This window comes from Anopheles funestus, chromosome 2RL (genome assembly GCF_943734845.2).
Source record: "Anopheles funestus chromosome 2RL, idAnoFuneDA-416_04, whole genome shotgun sequence".
In the NCBI taxonomy this organism is placed as follows: domain Eukaryota; kingdom Metazoa; phylum Arthropoda; class Insecta; order Diptera; family Culicidae; genus Anopheles; species Anopheles funestus.
Window position 1 is genome coordinate 86,682,284 of NC_064598.1, and position 20,652 is coordinate 86,702,935.

At 44.4% G+C, this 20,652-nt stretch overlaps 1 protein-coding gene across 5 annotated transcripts in view; it reads right to left on the reverse strand.

Moving 5' to 3' along the window:
• Positions 1–20,652, reverse strand: part of LOC125775160 (tyrosine-protein kinase Btk29A-like) — a 71,108-nt gene that overhangs the window by 23,119 nt on the left and 27,337 nt on the right. The window contains exon 2 of one of the 5 annotated variants that reach the window (XM_049445695.1): positions 8,558–8,930. The exons of the other annotated variants lie outside the window; for them this stretch is intronic. Coding sequence (XP_049301652.1) covers positions 8,558–8,690 — 133 coding nt within the window. The 5' untranslated portion in view covers positions 8,691–8,930. The remainder of the gene's footprint in view (positions 1–8,557; positions 8,931–20,652) is intronic. 5 annotated transcript variants of the gene reach the window in all.

A 20,652-nucleotide genomic window follows, 5' to 3' on the forward strand; every position in this document is an offset into this window, starting at 1 on the left:
ACGCCAATCAAGTGGTTGAATAAAATCATATTCCGATTGTGTACCATCAACTTCGTTGCACAGGTTTGCCATTTTATCATACTGATTACACCACCATCAATCGACGCATCTACCCGAAGGATGCAGAGTCCCGGAAAGGACAGAAGCATTGGGCTATTGGGCGGAGGACGGGAATGCTGACACTGTGGAACATAATTAAGCCGCACCTTTATGTGCTAGAAAAGTTTGTCCTCTTCCTGTTTTCTTACAAAACTGCATCGTTAGCATTATGCTGCACTTATCCTTTGCCACCCTCTTTGGGGTGAGATTTTTCTATTATGGGGGCTTGGGAAGAAAAGTGGAAAAAAGAAGCAATGCAAAACCGTTGCTGCAGTTATTGCATCGCGCACAAATTGGGTGTACTTCGTGACCCCAGGAAAGTATGTCACATGTCCACTCCGGAGGTTGGTTGATGGTATGCTTGGAGATAGTGCGCAACACCACCATAACCGTGCATAATTCTAACGAGATACGTCAGTGAGATACATGACCCTCATCAACAGCGTAGGTACAATAAAAAAAAAAAAAAACAGTGGAGCAGAAACCACCATGGTGTCCTTTTGACCTTTTTCAATGGGACGTACTCGTGTAGGGACATTAGGTGAGATTAAATGCAAGAAACCAAACGAACTGCAGTTTATATTTGTAATATAAACCATAAAACAGAAGGAAAATTAAATTTTTTTCCCCCAAAAAGGCTCTGCATCCATGATGCAAGTGAAATGATAAACATGACGCAAGCCACTGCTCTCAAATCCTAAACCGGTCGTGGAACCGGTGACCTAAAATGTGGAAAACAGATTCAAAGGAAAGGTGGAGAAAAAAACATCCTCTCAAACAATCCGGCCGAACCCCATAATCAACGCTTTCCACAAGGGGTGGAAGGTTGCCAACCATCGCCATTGCCCAAAAATTGCCGAAAAACCACTTTCCCTTTCACCCATGCACTTTTCTTCGGTCTTTGTTTGACCGTAAAGGTCTTTGGCATGTGTTGGAAATTTGACAGAAACGCAAGTTAAAAAACAACCACCCCAACAGATGAATGCCAAAATAGCAACATCGGATTTGTATGCCCCCAACGGTGGGTAGGTAAAAAAAATCCTCCCTGACAGAGAAAGAAGCCACACATCAAAGGGGGAAGAAAATGGGCATAAATGGAACCGACCGAGTGGGGTAAGAGTTCAAAAGCCCTCCCGCTTTATCAGCCGAATGTATTAAGCGCTTGGTGCACTCCAAAAGCTACACACTCCAAAAAAACATCACCCGATACAACGACTCATACATTTCTCTACCAGCGTGAGCGCACACGCTAATTGGTATCTCTGACGGCGTTTGTTTTTTCCTTTCTTTCTGTCTGATATTTGCTTAAAATGTGTGTTGCTAAACGTTAAAATCGGTTCGGTCAGTTCATCACCTCCGCCGGGTGCTGATGGTTTCTCGGTGCGGACTGCCGACGAGGGGTGGTTTGAATCATCCACCCTGCCAGCATGAAGTACGGCTTGCAACCGAGTTACGGCTTGTCCATAATGCAACACGCACTCTCACCCGGTGAGAAGAGGTTGCTGTTGAGGTTGCGTTTCTGTTTGGACGCTTATTGTTCACGCAACACATCTCAACTTTTTTCTTCACGATTGGAGCTTTTTTTTCACGCGGAGATGATAATCACCACCAACCCCCCCGGCAGGCGAAAGAGCAAAATGGTCACTGGCATCCCGCGTACGCGATACGGAATATAAAATTACAACATACTGCCGCGGGTGAGAAGCATAGATACACTCCAGCCGATTGTTATCGCCAAAGCGTCAATTTGCAACAACTCCTTTTTTTTGCGTTCCTTCATCAGCTGTCATTTGGAGAAGTTTATAAGTCACAAGTGTAAGCAAGAATAGGGAAAGAAGCTCCACCACTCAATTACTAACATCTTCAACTAAAAATGCTTCATTCAACTCAACGCCACCAATTTACCATCAATTGACTCGCGCAAATGGATCGCAAAACGGTGCCTAAACGTCAGTTTATCCATCCTAAATGGCACCGGGAGGACGACCTCCGAAAGTGCCTGCAAGATGTGGGCCGCCTGTTGGCTTCAAGGCAAGCAACACACACACATAAACGTAACGATTTCATTGCAACAGATTGCTTACAAATTGAACACACCGAACATATTTGTGTCTATCAATCTAAATTGCTTCTTTCTGCAGGCTGGCTTCTGTGCTGCTGGGCGCAGTTGTGATGTGATTCCATCTGCAATGTGAGAACTGTGTCATGTCAGAAACGATCACCATGATTGCGATCATGACATTACGGATGTTGTGATAACGCCTGCACCAGGAGAGATTGAAATGGTAATTTTCAGCCAGACTTACGATGGTTAACACAATAAGAAAATGGTGTCCTTACTTTACAGCTAACAATGCCTAACGGCTACAACATGGTTTGCTGATAGCCGATACGCTCATGATACAGACGCTCGTAAAGTGTCGTGATAAGGATCGATTGGTACTACCTAAATTGTGACAATAAAAACGAAACACCCGTGGCATTCCGATCGCAGCTCTACAAATGATACATAATCCGATGCATCTTCACCTAACAAGATTTTGGATGAAACAGGATCTATGTTCAACAAATTACTTGTACCGAATGGGATTATTCAAGTGGTAGAGATGAAACCCAACCAGATAGGGGATAATAATAATTCAAATCCTACCGAACCGATCATGTTGCTTCTTCCGCTCGTCAGCTGTCATCGGATGAAACACATTCCGACCTTAAAAACATTCTCTACGATATAGACTCCGGAGGAAGAAAATAGTCTGCTTATTCCTTTGTCCGACTCCTTTCGTACGTTCTACAGCGTTCAGCACACACAAAAATCGAGGTTATTTGCCAGCTTTAGGATAAGCTGACCTTTACACCAGTCGGCCAAAAAAACGAAAAAAAAAACGACAACAAGACCAACCCAGAATACATGTTTCCCCATTTTATGTTCCTTTCCGTGGAAACGTTCCAGGAACGATCCGATGCATCCCGTTAATGTTCCTCCTTAGCAGGTTCGATTCTGAGATTTGAGACAAGATTGCGGCCATGCCTGGGTACGGGCTTTTGTTTGGATTATGGCGATCTCATGGCTCTTTTTAACACACACCGTCACCCGTCACCCGCCGCCATTTAACAAATGTGATTCCGGGGTCCGGTTGTGTTTCTCATCGGATGCTCGTCTTTTTTTTCTTTACGTTCACGACTTTCTTCTCATCGCGCACCCGCGCATCGACACGCATTTTATTTTCCAAAACGTAGATTGAAAGGTGTCGATATCGTTCGACCCCGGATGGTAGGCGATCGGAATGGGGAAGGGAGAAGGGGGAAGGGTGGGTACCGTTCGGAGAAAAGAACCCCAATTTTCCACCGTTGTGTGACGGAACATATCGAACATGCAGTTGGCGCTGCAGTCGCTTCGGTCGCGCACACCACACGTAAGCGGACAACGAAGCGCGATGATTGATGGATGAATGGGTGTTGCTGGATTGAAAGCAGCAACGACAAAAATGAAGAAAAATCTCACAATCTTATACCATTCCTTCATCTCATTTCCATCGGGTTTTCTTATACTATTCAACATCTGAGCGTCTGTCTGCCTGTGACCGTCCGTCCGGCATAAGCATAAAGAGAGAGGTCAATGTTTGTTCTACGAATATCGATACGATCATCTCAAAACATGAATGATACAGAGGAAAAGGAGTCCAATGCACTGAAGCCGAAGATTACAAGACGTTTTCTTAATGCCGTAACCTTTCAGGTTCGGTTCCATGTCAGCACAAAAGGATGAAACTGGAGCTGCCCGGTTGAATGGCATCTTTGACAGCTAGTCTAGTCCCCTCTTCTAATTAACATTAGAAAATATTAAACATCATCGTTGAAATTCATTCATAATACGTTTTAATGTTACAACATCCTCACTACTAGAACATTACTAAACGTTTTAAACTAGTCAAACTTTATCTAACCATAAAATAAATCTTTCCTGAAACTGAAGTCCAATAAAAACCCCCTCAAATCAAAGAGGAAGAGAAAAAACACAAAAACAAATGATACCCATATTGTGGCGATAGGCGTACAGCCTTGCATTAGCGCCATACACCACACACTGCCGTAAAATGATCGATTTATTGTTTTATTGAGTTCCACCTTCCAGACACGCTTCTTCGCACACTCGGTTCGATTGAGCCTGTTATCAAGCACTTCATCGACAAACGTACCACACTTTTCCCCTTTTTTGCCACATCGCCCGTTCTGCAAACAGTAAATGTGTAGCATGTAACATGACTCAACAAGTCAATCAAGAATCAACCAACTTTACAGTGCCATACGACCTCACGAGACGGTAAGTGACGACCCCTGGGTTTGCAACACACAGAACACAACCCCGATCAAACATGTCATGCGTACGGCGTTTTCGCTCCGGTTCAGAAAGGATGTATCAGTCAACCCGATTGGTAAACCCGGAAGACATAACGTGAGGGCAAAACGGTGACATTTTTATTACTTGCACAAGGGGATTTTTTGTTCTTTGTAAAGTTCCCTTATTTTCCTGCCAAACGTTTTGTTTGCCAGAAGTGGAAGACTTCCTCACTGCAGGGGCAACCACATGGGTAGCTACCACTGCCGGAAGGTGTTGTTGCTACAGGTGTCAGCCGAACTGACAGCAGAGCTAAACCACCGTTGATTGGATTTGAAGGTGTTGCAACACCTGCTCTGTGTAGTAGGGGTCGCGTAGCAGGTGCAAAAACCTTACCGTAGCAAAACCAAACCGTCCACGAAATGCCTACATTTGGGCGTTTTTCACATTTCATTGCTGGAGTTACATCGAAATTTTCACCGGACGGACTAACGCCATTCGATCAACAAGGGGTCCACAATACACGATACCGGCAGGTGGTAAGATATTCGAGGAAGGGTGAAAACACCGCGATCGGTGGTAAATCGGTGAACGTTTCAATCGCCTAACATCATGGGTGTTACAATGCGGGTATTGAAAAAGGGGTAACAGCTCTAACGAGCCGCGAAGCGTATCGTGTGGAAACATGTGCATCTATATATGCGAGAAAACCTGTCCAGTGTCATCTATCATATTCGTTGCATGACAGATACAGCGCCATTAACACTAATTACGCATACGGGCGAATCGGAATGGGGCCGTGATAAAAACTAGCATTTTACGATCGACATTCGGTCGGCGATCGGTTCTCATCCTTTTATACTTCTTCCGAACTTGTCCATTTTCATTTTCATACCCATTTTGGAGGTCCCCACCATCTGGATAGACATCGGGAGACATCAAACTTACCTAAAAAGAGAAAGATCAATAAAAAGAAATATGTTAGTGCTGAACGATTCCAGACAGCATCGTACAGATATCAATGTTCATCCCAGCTTTACCCAATATAAAACTACGTCCTGTGCAAAAGGGTAAATCGTTAAGAACTAATGCCCGCTGCTAACGAGAAACGCGATGAGCTTCAGGCACGCGCACGATAGACACCATCGCCACGGATGCATACGCTTTTCCCCCGCTCGATTCATATCGCTGCATACATTAGTGTTGGAGCCGTCGGCCAGATGCAGATGGAAGCCCCTCCGTCATTAACCTCACACGTGAAACGTGACAACTGCAAAATGATGCTTGGAGAGTTGGAAAGATCTACCCTCGCTTCTCATGTACCACCTGGGGGAGGTCGCATCTTTCGTTTGTCACTTCGCTAGCGGACGGAGACGTTGCTGATTGCTCTTCCCGCTTTAGTGGCATCGGATTTGCATATCTTTACCGCGCGTTCGGTCCCGTGGCGATCGGCCAGACACCGGAATCCTAACGCGCGATCGATACACCGCGGGAATGGTGTTGTTAAGTGGCTGGTTAAAAAATAGACACTTCACACCAGGTGCATATCTGCTGCTCATTGGAAAATGGTAGAAGGGATGGCGAAGGGGAGCGAATCGGAGCTGGAGAATAAGTTGATGGGTGCGATAAATTTACAGCGATTCATAAAACGAAACTAAGCGTGCGATGAATGGCGGCTGGGAACATCTCAGTTCTCGGTGATCTCCACCGATCTCCCATGCTTGTGGTAGTGCTAAGGCAGCATCAGGAAGAAGGCCTTCTTTCGAGATTAAGCAGCCTCAATCAAGACCTATTCAAATGAAGTAAGCAACAGATCTCGGTCCGAAACACAACCTGTCATGGGAAATGAGTTAATTTGCAGTTGCTCATCTACTCCTTATTTCTTCCAAGCCGCCAAGATTCGACATCCGATTTGGTGCTCTATAAATTGTTCTTTATTTGTTAACACACTGCTTGTCGGAGTTTCCTTCATTAGACAACACGTTTCAATATTTAATTTAAGTGCCATAGCTACAAGAACAAGATACAGGCAGCGCTTAGCGAATGGAACTAATCGGGGAAGCACCAGGTTGAGAAGCACTCGGGCAGCAGGTTTTTTTTTAACACACGTTGTGTACACACCTGTACAGGATATGGGAATTTCTAGTGCTATCGATTAAACAGCGTTTAGTTAGGAGGCACGAATAGAACACGAACGCGCTTCATGGTGAAGGATTGAAGGCGTACGCCATGGAATGGGTTTGAGGATTTTAGCAGGACCAAGGCGAAAGGTACCAAATTGAACTCAATTCCACGCGTTTGTAGTAGAACAAGCGAAGCTAGGCAAGCGGATTGCCACTGGGGATTTTTTTTTGATAGCCTATGCCACAGGATGACAGGGCATATTTTAACCTTTACCTCGTTACCAAAGGCGTCCACGGGAAGCCAGTTCTGGTCCGTCATTCATAACCCAAACCAGGCATACGTACTATCGGTGCCCGTCATTCATCGACCATCGCACGTTTCCGGTTAACGTCAGGTAGATTGGAAGGCACACCTTGTAATGGCTTTGCATTAAGTGGAAATTGTTCTACATTTTGGTTCCGCTACCGGAATACATTTAGTTACGGGTAGGATGATGTACATTCAATCGGAAAAGTACCGGGTATAAGTCGGGGACGAAGACCTCTCTTATTGTTGAAGATGAGTCGATCATACCATATAGCAGAGATCTTCATTTAGGAAGCTTCTAGTGTGAAACAGTGATTTGAAACAGACTAACCGATGATGCGGTCTATTAAATCCATTTCTATACAGCTTAGTGGAAAAAACCCATAACACTTCTAGCAAGTGGAAAAGTTCTACGGACAGATTCCATACAGTGGATATCAAAGAATTATTACATTCGTTATTTCTTTTTAAGCCGGTGTCAGCTCTATAACAACACTTTCCAATTTTGCACCTAATCTTATAGCGCCATTTGGGAATGAGCTACAAACGCACACATTTCTCCATGGTTCATCGATCGGCTATGTCCAGTCGGTTTCAATCCGACTAAGAGATAGTACCGTTAGCCTGGCCACGATTATGCAAAACATCCACAGTAGAGTGTGGGGCAGTTCGACCACACAAACCGCCGCAATTTGCCAGCCCCGTTCCGGCCCGCAGCCAACTTCCGCAACGCCGTGTGTGTTAGCTATTAGACAAGACAACAGACGACCGCCGACAGATTCCGCCAGCAGGAATATATTTTTATATATATATTGGGCTCAGACCTACTGATGTGCTCTTTCTGTTGTTCAGGTTGCCTGTATGTCCCGTTTGCTCCTCAGTCAAAAGATCGCGGGTGAATCGAATCGGCCACCACCGGGGCCACACTCTATATAACTCCGGACCCGAATAGGCCTCCTCATACCAAAGAGCAGACACCATCACTGTGTGTGCGGCACTCGATGAAATCGTAAACCATGTTTCCCGATGTCTGCATCGTGAGCATGGGTAATTGATTTCAGATAATTAATGACTGCATCGCACCTTCCTTTGACCTCCCGCGCGTCCGCAAGGCGTACGCGAGAAGCTTAACGGGTCCTAAAGGGGAAGACGTGTATTCGCTTCCAGCCGTACCTCCGGTTCGTGAAAGATCGATTCGCTTGCGCAATGGTCAGATCGAACATGGAAATCACGGAACGGGGGTGGAAATCGATCTCTCCCTGTAATGCTCCCGTTTATGTAGCACGCCTGGACGGTACCCTCTCAAGCGACGACTCAGAACACACTTCATCATGGCCATTAATATCAGCAATGGTATTTAGTTTTTCCCCCATTTTCGATAATTGAAGCTCTCCCCACCCAGAAGAGGCAGCTAATTCTAAGCATCAGTTCAGAAGGCACATTAAATTAATCCACAATTACAGCGATAGGGAGAGGAAATGTGCACGTTTAGTTTGATTTTCATTGCACCCATTACCAGACGCTTATCGATTGGTTCGGAAATTGTTGATGATATCCTCAGCACAAAATGAACGTCTCCAACATGATCATCACGGCGATTCAGTTTTACCACAATTAACTGCACTTATGAACATCTTCCAACGGGTCTTGCGTTTTGCATTTAGCAACCATTCCTTCCGGGACACTTACCCTTATTGCTACCGAAGTTCAGCGTTACATTGTTCCAGAAATTAAGGCGACACCCGAACACGCGCATCTCTTTAACGCGTTCTTTCATATTCCCAAGGACACTGCTCTCCGTGAGACTCACGCACGGAATCATCGGAAGTGTGGGTTTTCTGGTGCCCAACGACCACCGAGGGGCCACACTAAACCAAGCCCACAACACTGCACAAACGCACACCTCTGGATGATGAAATTTCTCTCTCCTCTTTCGTTCACTAACGCTAACTGACTGGTTTTGGATGGAAGCTGCTCACACGCGCACGTTCGTATTATGTTTCACAAGCAATAACACACACAGAACACACACTCAATCCTTCGAAAGCTGCTGCCTATTCCGCTGCAAAAGTAAAAGCACATGATGATCAGCTTCTTAAAGCTCAGCACTGCGTAAGAAGAACCGTAGTAATCCGCGGAAAGTTGCTCCGCATGATCTACACCATATAAAGATCACTTGATGCGCTTTGATGCTGCACACCTTTATTCTTAAGACTATAAGAAGTACCATTGTTTCTCGTCCCTACACACACACACGTACACGAATATCGCTAACAACTAGTTCCAGGCGAAAAGAGTGCTGTGCCAACTCACAAGGAATTGGACGTCCTTCAACGCATCATTAACACATTCTCACCCGAACGTGGAGTTCGATACGCGAAGTTCTTCTCCAGACCGTAAAGTGAACGCTCCCGATTTCGCGAACTCTGCACGCTAATTATGCGGATGGGAAGCCAACGATAGTGCGCATTGGCAGAACGGACTGCATTAAAGGAGTAAACACTAGGGGAATGGGAGTTCACGTTCCGAAAACAGGTTTTACAAAAATTGCTTAATCTCCGGTGCCTTTTGCTGGTGTTGTTCGGCTACTACCCGCCGTCGATCGATTCTGCTGCTGATCTCGTGAGACGGGCGAAAAGAAGAAGTTAAAGTTCCTCACAACTGGAGGATGCTGGTTTTGTGTGGACGGGTGAAGATAGGACATGCGCATGCAGCATATCTCAAACCACCTTTCACAAATCTCGATCGCCTTGAATTTTCTTACCCATGGTGGAGCTGCTTGATACACAGCATCTTTCCATTGTTGGGGTGGTTTGGGTGAGTTTGTGGACAAGAAAGGTAGTCTGTTGCCGGACCGATCGGATCCGGTTCGATATTCTCTGGATATTCGTTACACTTGGTACGGATGAAGCTTATGCATGGGGTATAAGTCGTAAAGTAGTTCGAATCCGTCTTAAACCGAAACTAATAAATGTTACTGTTCCAGCTTTTTCTCGACGATATCAACAAAATCAAAACTGTAAGGCGCCGATCTAGCGGAAGATGTACAAGAAAAAAACCACAAACACAGAACTAGCTTTTACTGCTGCTACTGCTACTGCCTCTGGCACAACATCATCGAGCATCAAAGTGATGCATTCAGAGCAAGCACCAAGCCATTCGGTATGGAGCTTAAACAGTTGCCCGCAACGTCTGGAACGGGCCGGATTCTAATGATAATGCCCACACTTCGCACTTCACTCAGACCCTTGACGAAGATGGATTGATCGTCTACGCCACGGGTCGAGTGTTGGAGTGGACGCGCACATGTGAAGTAGCGAGATTGCGCGTGCTGCATCACTTCACGCGTGGTGTTCCTATTAGTTCCACATTTCTCGACTTAGTTCGGTCATTAGCTCGGTCGAACCGTGGTACCATTCGGCGAGGTAACGTTCGAGCCTTTTGCTGCACACTGTCACTGTTAAGACAGTTGTGGAAAAAATGGGGATCTAGCACGCGATTAGGGTACTGTTGTGGTTTAACGGTGACACTAGCATTCGTTCCCGGTGTAAATTCATCACCTGTGGAGCTTGAATTTCCAACTCTCCGCTAAAGGAGAAACACAAACCCAAGCTATTAAGCGCAATTTAGGCGGAAAGTTCCGTGTGAAGAATGTTTAATTTTTATGTAACGCTTGACACATTACAGAAACACCCAGCACAGGGGGATGATGTATATAGAGAGATATGTTTTTGTATCAGAAGAACACTGTACCACCTGCTTTCTTCTGTAGCTAGAGGAGTGGCAATTAAAAGCTCATATAAACTCGATTTACTTAGACGATAAGATTAGAAAGAATGCTTATCAACATCAACTTTTGTTGTAAAAATGGAACACGTGGATAAACATTTCTTATCGGGCAATGACACTTTTGGGAGGATCTGTGAGGTCCCTCTGACAAACGTGACTCAAAGCAATGCGGAAACATCAAAAGAATTGTGTTTTGTTCATTGCATGATGAGTTACTTTTAGACCCAGGCAGGTGTTTCTTGTTGTTTTCGTTCTTCATTGTGTTGTAATGATAATTAATTTCATCCAATGGATGCACCTTTCATAAACAACTTTCCATTACAAGGTTCTAATCTGCTAATAGAGCTCTAGCAGATGTTTTGAAATAGAAGCAACAACCAAGCCACTCGATGGCGATTTGTGACAGGTGTGTCTGATGATGATTCTTTTGGGAATAGAATTTCTTTTAAGCGTAATAAAAGCAGAACAGATAGCCTCACTAAATTACACATAATAAAAATACTAATCATGTTATGATCAACCTGTTCCACGATCATGCGCTTCACTATATTCTCAATATAGAAAGACACTTTAACCAAGCGTTTCGTTGATAGCTTTTCCCACCAAACATAATCAAACGGTACAGCTGCAGATCAATCATTGCAGTCGGTCTACACCTTCCCAAAACCCTCCGGGAGTAATCAAGCATCTTTTTTTCCGCGCCTGCAAGTCCATGCACACCAATAACCATCATCCATCCTTTCGCGTTTATCTTACAGGGGAGTGACTCTTTTTTTACTCGACTCCATACACAATCGCCTCAACAGAACACTCATCTTGAAGCGACCACTCCCCCCATTAGAGGTGGTGTATACGGCGGTAATGGTGGCCTACTTTTTGGGTCGATCTTCTTAGACTAACCGCACCTCGGTACCGGTTCTGGTGCGCTGGTGCAGTCGAACCTACGGCTAGATTAGCAGCTTGTGGCAATGTGTACACTCTATAGGCGACACGCTGGCGCAGACGTCCTCCAAAGACTCCAACAAACACCTTTAGAAGCAACGAATGGGTAGAAACGGACAGTGGGACGGTGTGCAAAGCAGTATAATAATAGTAATGATAATTATATTCATTACCCATTAGCTAGCTTCACAGGCTTCAACTAAGCAGTGTGCAGATGACTTTGGAAGCTGTAGCAACACACGTAACGCATGGTACTTGTTGTTACTTTTCTGCCAAGAGCCTCCGCACAACGTGTGACTGCGGGCACCACACAGCGACTGCAAATGGCTGCGTAATAACTGAGCCGAACGATGGTTTGGCGAGTCGCAGCTAATGTGTGCAAAAGATTTTTCCTTTGCACGGTGCGTAAATTAGTATGCACTAGCCAGCAGGGGTAGATCGATTCTGCACCATGAACGGTTGGAAGGGTGAGTTATTGACTCTTGCCCCCCGGGGGGGGAGGACTCATTTCGAGAAACATTTGGAAAAAAATACTCTTTGCGGCACAAAGAAAACAACAGGAAACTCGTTTTGTTTAAGAATAAGATTCAAATGGCCACATTTATTCTACATCTGATCGATGGAAACGCTTGTAAAACATGATCTATCTTAACAACCAATCAACGAGTGACTGTTGTAGGAGATATTTTAACCAAGATCATGAGATTAGAACGCTATCTCACCCAAACGGGGTGAGACACCGATGGCAAAAACCCGTTGCGGTTTAATGATTATGTGTTTCCATCTGTTTTACGACAGAATTAAAATGCACAAGATGCACAATCTTGAAGATCGTGGCACAGTAAACCTCGACATAACTGTTGGTTCTCTCATATGGTTTTAAGACGTGTGCAAGAACTCGTTTATATAGAATGGGGTTTTCAAAAATTAAACTATGTAAACATATCTCCATCAGTGGAGAGTGGAATCGTTCATCAGCACAATACACCTTCTTAAGGTGTTGAATACGCTGTACGCTGGGTGGAGTGGTCTAAAGAAGAAAAAAAACAGGGAGCTTCAGGAATTAGTGAACGTGATCGAGCAATTATGAAGCGCGTGGTCCATGTGGACGATACCGGGCGCACACGATACCATCACGCACAAGCTAAAATAAAAAAAAACCCGTTTTTCAAACCGTCTACACAATCTACATCATACCAACCCGGTTGCCCATTTATTTCGAGTTACAAAAAATAAAACCTCCCATAAAGCGCGGTACGGTACACGATCGCCCTTCCAGAACGCACGGTCCGCTGGTACAGTTGCATCATTGCATCATCGCATCACGCGCAGCATCTAAGCATCAACCATCCTCTGGGTGGTTTTTTTTAACTCCCTGTTGTGGGTATACTGCAATGCCCACACCGGTACCAGAACGGGGTGGTCTCGTAGAAAGGAAAAAAAATCTTTAATTGGAAAGCTCTCCGCAACACGTTTCAGGGAGTTGTTTTTTTAATTCCTTGCAGCGCAGAGAAAACTTGTCAACACTCCACAACAGTGCGCGGGCTAGAATCGATAAAGGACGTTGTTGCGCCTCAGCGAACTGTACCGCGGTACGCTGCAATGCTTTATGCACCACGAATATTTATTACCCTTCACCGCCAAATCATTTGCTGCCCTGTTTGCTGGTAGTGTTTTATTCATACTTGTTCGCTTCGGTGCACCTTTAATCATGGTTTTTTGGCGAGATCGCAACCATCGCGACAACCACATCTTCTCGTCGCCATCATTCATCACGCAAAAAGGGAGAGCAAAAGTGGCGCGAAACACACCAAACGATGGTTCCGAAGCATTCTCAAGAAGGTGAAGATATTGATCTTGCTGCGAGTGGTGAAATGACTTTTCACCAAGCGCACCGTACACATTGGAATACTCGAGAGATTGAAACACGATTAATTCGTGCAAAATAATGAAGCACACATTTAGAGTTGCTGATCGAGGAAAGGGAGTTTGCCCAATTATGTATTCATTTTTGCTTTTTGGGACGCAACCAAGCGTTGCTGTATTTTTGATCAATCCACTACCGCAAAAAGGATCACAATGAAGAATGCTAATGCATCTATTGGACCATTATTCTGTATTCAAACTGGTAACTCGATCCTCCGAAGCATCTGTGTATCTGGCGTATCGTCGGACACGTTATTATTTAACCAAAAATGACACATTAAATTGTATCTTAAAAGGAGTGTCTTGTCGTGTCTCGCCATAACCACAAACCAATGAATCCTTAAACCCAACAGACATACATATGTTGTGCAATTTACACGCAACACAACGATCCCCAGCCAAAGAGCCCGATCCTTACGAACAGTGCAAAGTTTAGCGATCCGCTCTTTCTGCACCATTTCTGTTTGTTTACATCCACGGCCGCACAACAAAAGAAAACCACACAAAACGCACATATTCAAATTACAGGTTGCATTAACACGCTTTACAATACTCCGGTCGGTGCCATCGATACTTGATCTCCATTAGCATGCTGCACTGCTAAAGAATGAGAAGGGGTTTTAAAACGAGACATAATAACCCTTCTGCACGTCGGTGATCGCATTTCCGCCACCAAGGTTAAACTGGCGCGCACGGATCGGTCGGTACGCAAAAAAATATTATTATTATTCTTTCACTATTTGCTTCACCTTGTATCATGATCAGTTTGCAAAACAAAAAAGAAGGAGGAAAAAGAAACTACGCACACACACAGCGCGAAAGACAGCTGCCACAAATGGGATCTTGTGGAACCGTGCCATAAAACACACGTTACGAGTCATCGAAGAATGAAGGTGACGATGAAAGCATCATCACCCACCCGGGGGGTGTCCACCAGATTGAAGGACAAGTGGAGCGAATTCTAGTGGCATGCGATGAGAGAAACAACATACAACGAGTACGTTCGCGCATATAATGATAGACTTGCGGCTCGGTTTAAGTAACACTGTCGGCCATCTTTTTTGTTTTGGACTTCGGAAAAACACCTCTCCGATAGTGTTTTGAATTTCGCAAAACATTTCTTTTTTACGAGTGCGACTGCAGAGGACGATCGTATAAATCGAGCCACATTGAAGGTCGGTGGCTGTTTGCTGCATTCTGTTCCCCCCTTTTCAAGCTGTACGCCAATAAGACACAATAGGACAAAAGATTACTTGCGTACATACTTATTTCCATACAAAACCAGATATTTATTTGACATGCATCCAGTCATTGGGTTAAAACGCTTACCAACAAAGACCACACCCGTGTATCCATGCCCACCGACACACCACACCCAAGTGTGAAAAGCCATTTCGCACCGAAAATGGTAGATCTGTACTTCGCCTCCATTAGCCCAAATAAACAAACGAAGATAGAGCGACCATTTCAGCACAAACACACACGGTTTTTGGAAAAAGCTAATCTTCCGCAAGATCCGTATATTCCGGCGACGGACACCGATGTAAACAAATCGCCAAAACAACATTGAAGAGAAAGCCCCTCCAAAAAAAAACGACACCATTTGCCCTGTTTTGCCCAGGCGTGGACTTTCTTTTAGACGGATGGGATCGAAAATCGTAAATTACTTTTACTTTCCTTCCTTCCCTAACATTGACTTGATGGTGTAGCTGTGGGGATACTTCCCCTAATTTTTGCTCCCGACAACTGATCGCTACCATCATCATCACCATCATCATCATCATCATGTCTATTAGGGTAAGGAACGAGATTGAACTATACCACCGGAATCAGCAAATCCGCCAAATCGTCCACCCCGGTTGATACCGACGTTCCAACACCTCCTAATCCGGTAGCGAGCCAGGGAGTTCAATGGACTGTGGACAATCATGGCGAACGAAGAAGGCGTTGGCGGAATCGATTTACGGTACGAGTCGAATTTCCAATCTAATCGATGTGCCCGGGGGAGGAATGAAGCGAAATTTTGGAGTTCAAAAATTAACTTCAACTCCCTCTCAACGGTGTTCAAGGTAAACCTACTGTCCACAGGATAGAGGGGCGAAACAAAAACACAACACTAGGATAGATTTAAGCACAGAAAAAGAAGAAAGGTTCGTTCAATGAACGATGGTAGCCTTTTTGCGTGTCTTACGGCCTTTGCTACCGAACCAATTTTCCGTCAATTCAATGCTTTACCAAGGGTATGACAAGCTCTGTTGCTACACGTTTGTTTATTTTCCCCAAACCCCAATATATCCACAGCAACGACCTACTTTCAGGTCGTACGGAAAAGCAAAAGAACTCCCGTCTAGTGGCGTATCTGGAACAAGTCCGTGTGCGAAAAGCCTCGAAATTGTTCTTTCTTTACGTCAGAGCGTTGTTTTGGTTGAAGAAGAATAGTCCAAAGAGCATATAGCAAAAAAAAAATCCGGGTTAGACCACAACTACCCCAACAAATAAAACTTCCCAACATAAGACGATAGAATGGAGTCTTATTTTTTTCGCCTGCCCGAAAAATGAGGGAATCGAAACCCGCTGATGGAACAGCGCGTAAGACAAGTTGTTTAGTCAATGTAGAGCTACCAGTCGATACCGGGCAAATGGTCACCACTTTCAGGTCGCGTTCGATTCGTTATGGCGAATTTTTGCACGTCAGTAAAGCTCTCTCTTGCTGGCCGAAGATTGTGAAGTTGTACCAAGGCTGCCCCCAAAAAAAAAGCAAACGATTGGAAGTTGTACGTCCGTTTCCATGCTTCCCGAAAGGCCTAGGTCTTGAGATACAAAACACACATACACAATGTGGGATTTTTTAACTGAATCACCGTGCAAAAAAAAAACCATTCCACCACCTACATTCACATCCCGGAGATACTGGAATGGAGTATCCAAAAGAAAGAAAAAAAAGGCCAGATTTCAGGTTTGTGACCAGTTCATGAATTTTGTCAGCCAAGAAATGGGGTCAAACCGACCGATCATTCAGCGGGATTTATCTGGGTAGGGACGATGATGGTTTGTGGCTCTCTGTAACAACCAAAAGCAAAACCGACATTAAATAAGAAGCGTTTTATTAGCACATCTAAAGCAATCACCTTTTAAAGTATTAATTGATACATAAATCACTCAAACTGCTACTGCCATTTGTATAGAAACGGTGCTTCGTTGATATTGCGGAACGGAGTTCGCGGCATCTCTATTTATGATCGTTTCTTCATCACTCAAAATTTTTGAGCATTTATAAAATCGCATTGTTTGCCGTATGTTCAAAATTGTGTTCGTCGGTTTTGCGTTGCCACAATTGGTTTGGTGCGTTCAACTTTCTCTCACTTCCGCAACGAGCAGAAAGTGACAGTGTTCAACAAATTTTGATGACATTGGTAGTCAGCGAATCATATCAATGAAGTTGCAAAAAGAAAAAAAAACAAAATAAACACACGCATAAAGCTAACCCGAAAAACAAATCACTGTAGCCTTACTTTTCCGTAACGACATTCGTGAAAATTTGTCAGTTTAAACTGTTTGGAGAGAGAGAGAAAAACATTCAACAAAACAGCATCCAATTCCATTCCACAATCCATTTGCAAAACCTGCGTGATAATAATCCGTGAAGCGTGTCCTAATTTTCTACCTCGTCTTTTTTTTTTTTGTTTGCTTCCCCGCCATTCGGTTTGGGGTTGATTTTTCATCAAAACAAAACACATTACAGGGAAGGTGAAAGAGGTGCGCAAGACATTTAAAGATTGAGGTTGAATTAAACATGATCGAAACAATCGAAAGTGATTTTCCGCACAAGCGACCAAAATTGCATCGAGGAAATGAAACTGATCGAGTGTGAATCGGAAGTGAAAAAGGGGAGAAAGAAAAAAAACCGACATGTCAGGATTGAACAAAGAAAAAACCGGAGAGTGTAATATTGAATAATTTTCGCGAAACGTTCCGAGACCCAAGCGAACAAACCGAACCGATCATGGTGGATCATTTTTAATTTCCAGATGCACACACTTCAAATGTTCGATGATCGGTATTAATTTCTTCTTATTAAAGAAGTGTTTTGTTTGCAAACGTTTTATAGCGAAAGTTTGTTTTCAATTATTTCTTGCATCATTGCTGCATGAAAGTTTGGATTTTGTAACGAAAGCAGTTAACTTAAACTTTCCTTCCTTTCGTGCAAACATGTGTAAGTATGTTTTACAGTCAGCACAAGTGTCTCGCACGACACGATGACCTTCAGATTTTGCGCATCAACACCAGCAAACCACAATCAAACCAGTTCCAAGATATCAGTTATCGGCAGTCAACAAGTTTTTCGGGGGCTTTTGCGTGTTCTGCAAACCTTCTCCAGCGTTCAGCTTCGATGACCGGTTTGGTGAGATTTCGAAGAGGATCCACACAGCGCAAAACCATCGAGACGAGCGCGTCGTCTGCTGCCGAATGTTCAGGGAAACCTGTCGCGTATGCTGTCCACTTATTTTTTTTTTTGGTTTTTTGGATGCTGCGCTGGAGCGTTTAGCTGCCATCGTCATAAGGTGCGTGACCTTCACACCAACCGTTTGTGGTACGTGATTGGCATCTCGAGGTGATGGAGGATGGGATTTCCATACGGTCAATCCACTGCGGCCAGTCTGGTTCGGTGAGATGCTTCAAACCTTCTGTTCAGCTATAGCATTATTATTGGTACGGGTAGGACAAGATGGTGCGGTAGATGTAAAGCCGTACAAACTCTATCCTTTGCATGTTGAATAAAATGCCAAATAAAGCGTTTCGTGTTATTATGTCTTAAGTATACCTCTTCAAAGCATTCTAGCAACTTTGAGAGTTTTTTTTGTATATATTTAACCCAACATTCCAACGATGTGGGGCTAGTACATCAGTGCAATATTAAGCGCAGTAAATAGGAGATGGTGTATTGCAAAGATCTTACCCTCAACTGACAGGTTTCATTCTTTTGTATCGCAAGCCTCTATTCTAGACATTTGCTTATCTCAAAATCGACTGGACCGGAGCACACAATCTTACTCAAACCCGTACACACCAGCTGACAGAACTGGCCTCTTTCAATCAATTATACCTACACCATGGGCAGCACAAAAAATGGCCCGATAAAGCCCACTTACGTACAGTGCGGAGTGCGAAACGTCACCTTGCAAATGCACTCTGATCGCACACTCAAAACGTCCACATAAACTGCTCGATATCTTGAAGCGGGTCTTTATTGCAGAAATGAATCGCAAGTAGATACAACAACAAGAAAAAAAACTCCCTTTTGCCAGCTGGTCCGGCGTGGCGAAAGAACTTCAACCACTTCAGCCAGTAGGTTCACAAAAGCGAACGCAATGCGCTCGTACGCAAAACACCTTCCCGCCGGTGGGTCACAAACCATTGCAGTTTAGGAGCACCGAGGGGAGTTGATAGTTTACCCGAACCACAGAGCTCCCTTCACCATGCCGGGAGTTGTCACGTTTGTCATAGGTCCGTGCAAAACTTACGATCGCCGGCGGCAAGATCATTGCTCAAACGAGCTATCACACTGTCCTCCGACTTGGGTCGGTAAAAGGCAATCGCCGCATGTCCACAACTGCAACAAAAGTGCGCATTGTTTGCACCCCTTCGGTACTGCTGCTGGCTGGAGTTGGAGATCATTTCTCAAACAACCACAACCACCACAGCGTCCCGTGCGGTTCGCCTCCAGAAGGAGGAGGCAAAGAAAGACACCACCAGCGACTAAAGTCGCGACGCACACACGAACCGCTTCACGAACAGAACCACGATCTACGAATCTTAATCGTCTTATAACCTGTGGAGATCGCGTAATGCAAGGAATGTTTTTTTTTTGTTTTTGTACAAAAAAATATTGCATTTGCCGAGCAGCAAAACATTATGGCCACAAACGAACCACGGTAAAGAAATGATCACCGAAAAAGCAAAACAAAAAAGAAACAAAAAAATACCTTTTAGTCTTACAGTGGTCAATTCGAGCTGACAATTATGAACCAACTAGCAAACCGTTGCATAATGCAAATGTGCTGGAGTGTTCGATCGTTTTTTTTTTGCTTTGTTTTTCGTTGCACTTCAACTGCAACTTCGCTGCAACCAAGAGAACGGTGTACAAGGAACGGAACTGGATGTGCAGAAACGAACGACGAACCTGTGCTGTGTAAAGTTTTATCACGCAACACCCCTGTCATTCGCTGCGGAGAGCCTTATGACATTTTCCGAAGATCATCACCGGCCACAGCTTAACTCGTTTGCAAACGTTGGTTGGGCAAAATTTGCATACAGAACATCACCAGTGCCACTTCTAATCGGTGCCTGTGCCTTGCCTCGGTACGCTCCGGAAGCGTGTTTGCAAACAGGTACAGGGGTGTCGATAGCGAGCTGCACAAGCGTAACCCAAACCGCTATCGTTCTCTCGCGGGGGGGTTGGAGGGAGGCCAACATTTGCCCCAACACCCCTTTTTGCGCTTTTCGTACATATATGTATACATTAACCGGTTTGCCAGGGTGCGCGTGTTTCTGTTTGTATACTGTTTGGATGGCAGAATTTGAAGTGGTAAGAAGTGACTGTGTGTGCTAGAAAAGAAAACGGTGCTTTCTCCTCACTGTCTTCGTGTTCTTTGCATCTTTACAGCAAACAGACATTAAAGTGGGATCATATTTTTTCCAACTAATTTTAACTTGAAGATTTGTCACTTATTATAAGCAATATTTTGAACTGTTTGTAGAAGAGTTTACCAGCGATCTTAATTCTTGACTATTGTATACTTGATGAGCGATTAATCTAACCATCATTTGAAAACGCATAAAAAGCAAAACAAAGACACCAACATCTTGACCTGTTGAGAAAACCTGTCCTACGGTTTCGGGGGTGCACCAGGTACGGCGCAAGTTCATCACGCATATACTCACACGTACAAGTGAAAAAAAACCGGCCGTAGTGTGCTCGCACACAGCCCTTAAACACAAACACACACGTCCAACAGCAGGTGAGGACAAGTTTTGGAAACAAAAACAAAAAAACAACTAAACCCAACTCTGACTGTAGAGCGCCAGACAACATGCAGAGAATGATCGACTTATAGGAAGATACCTGA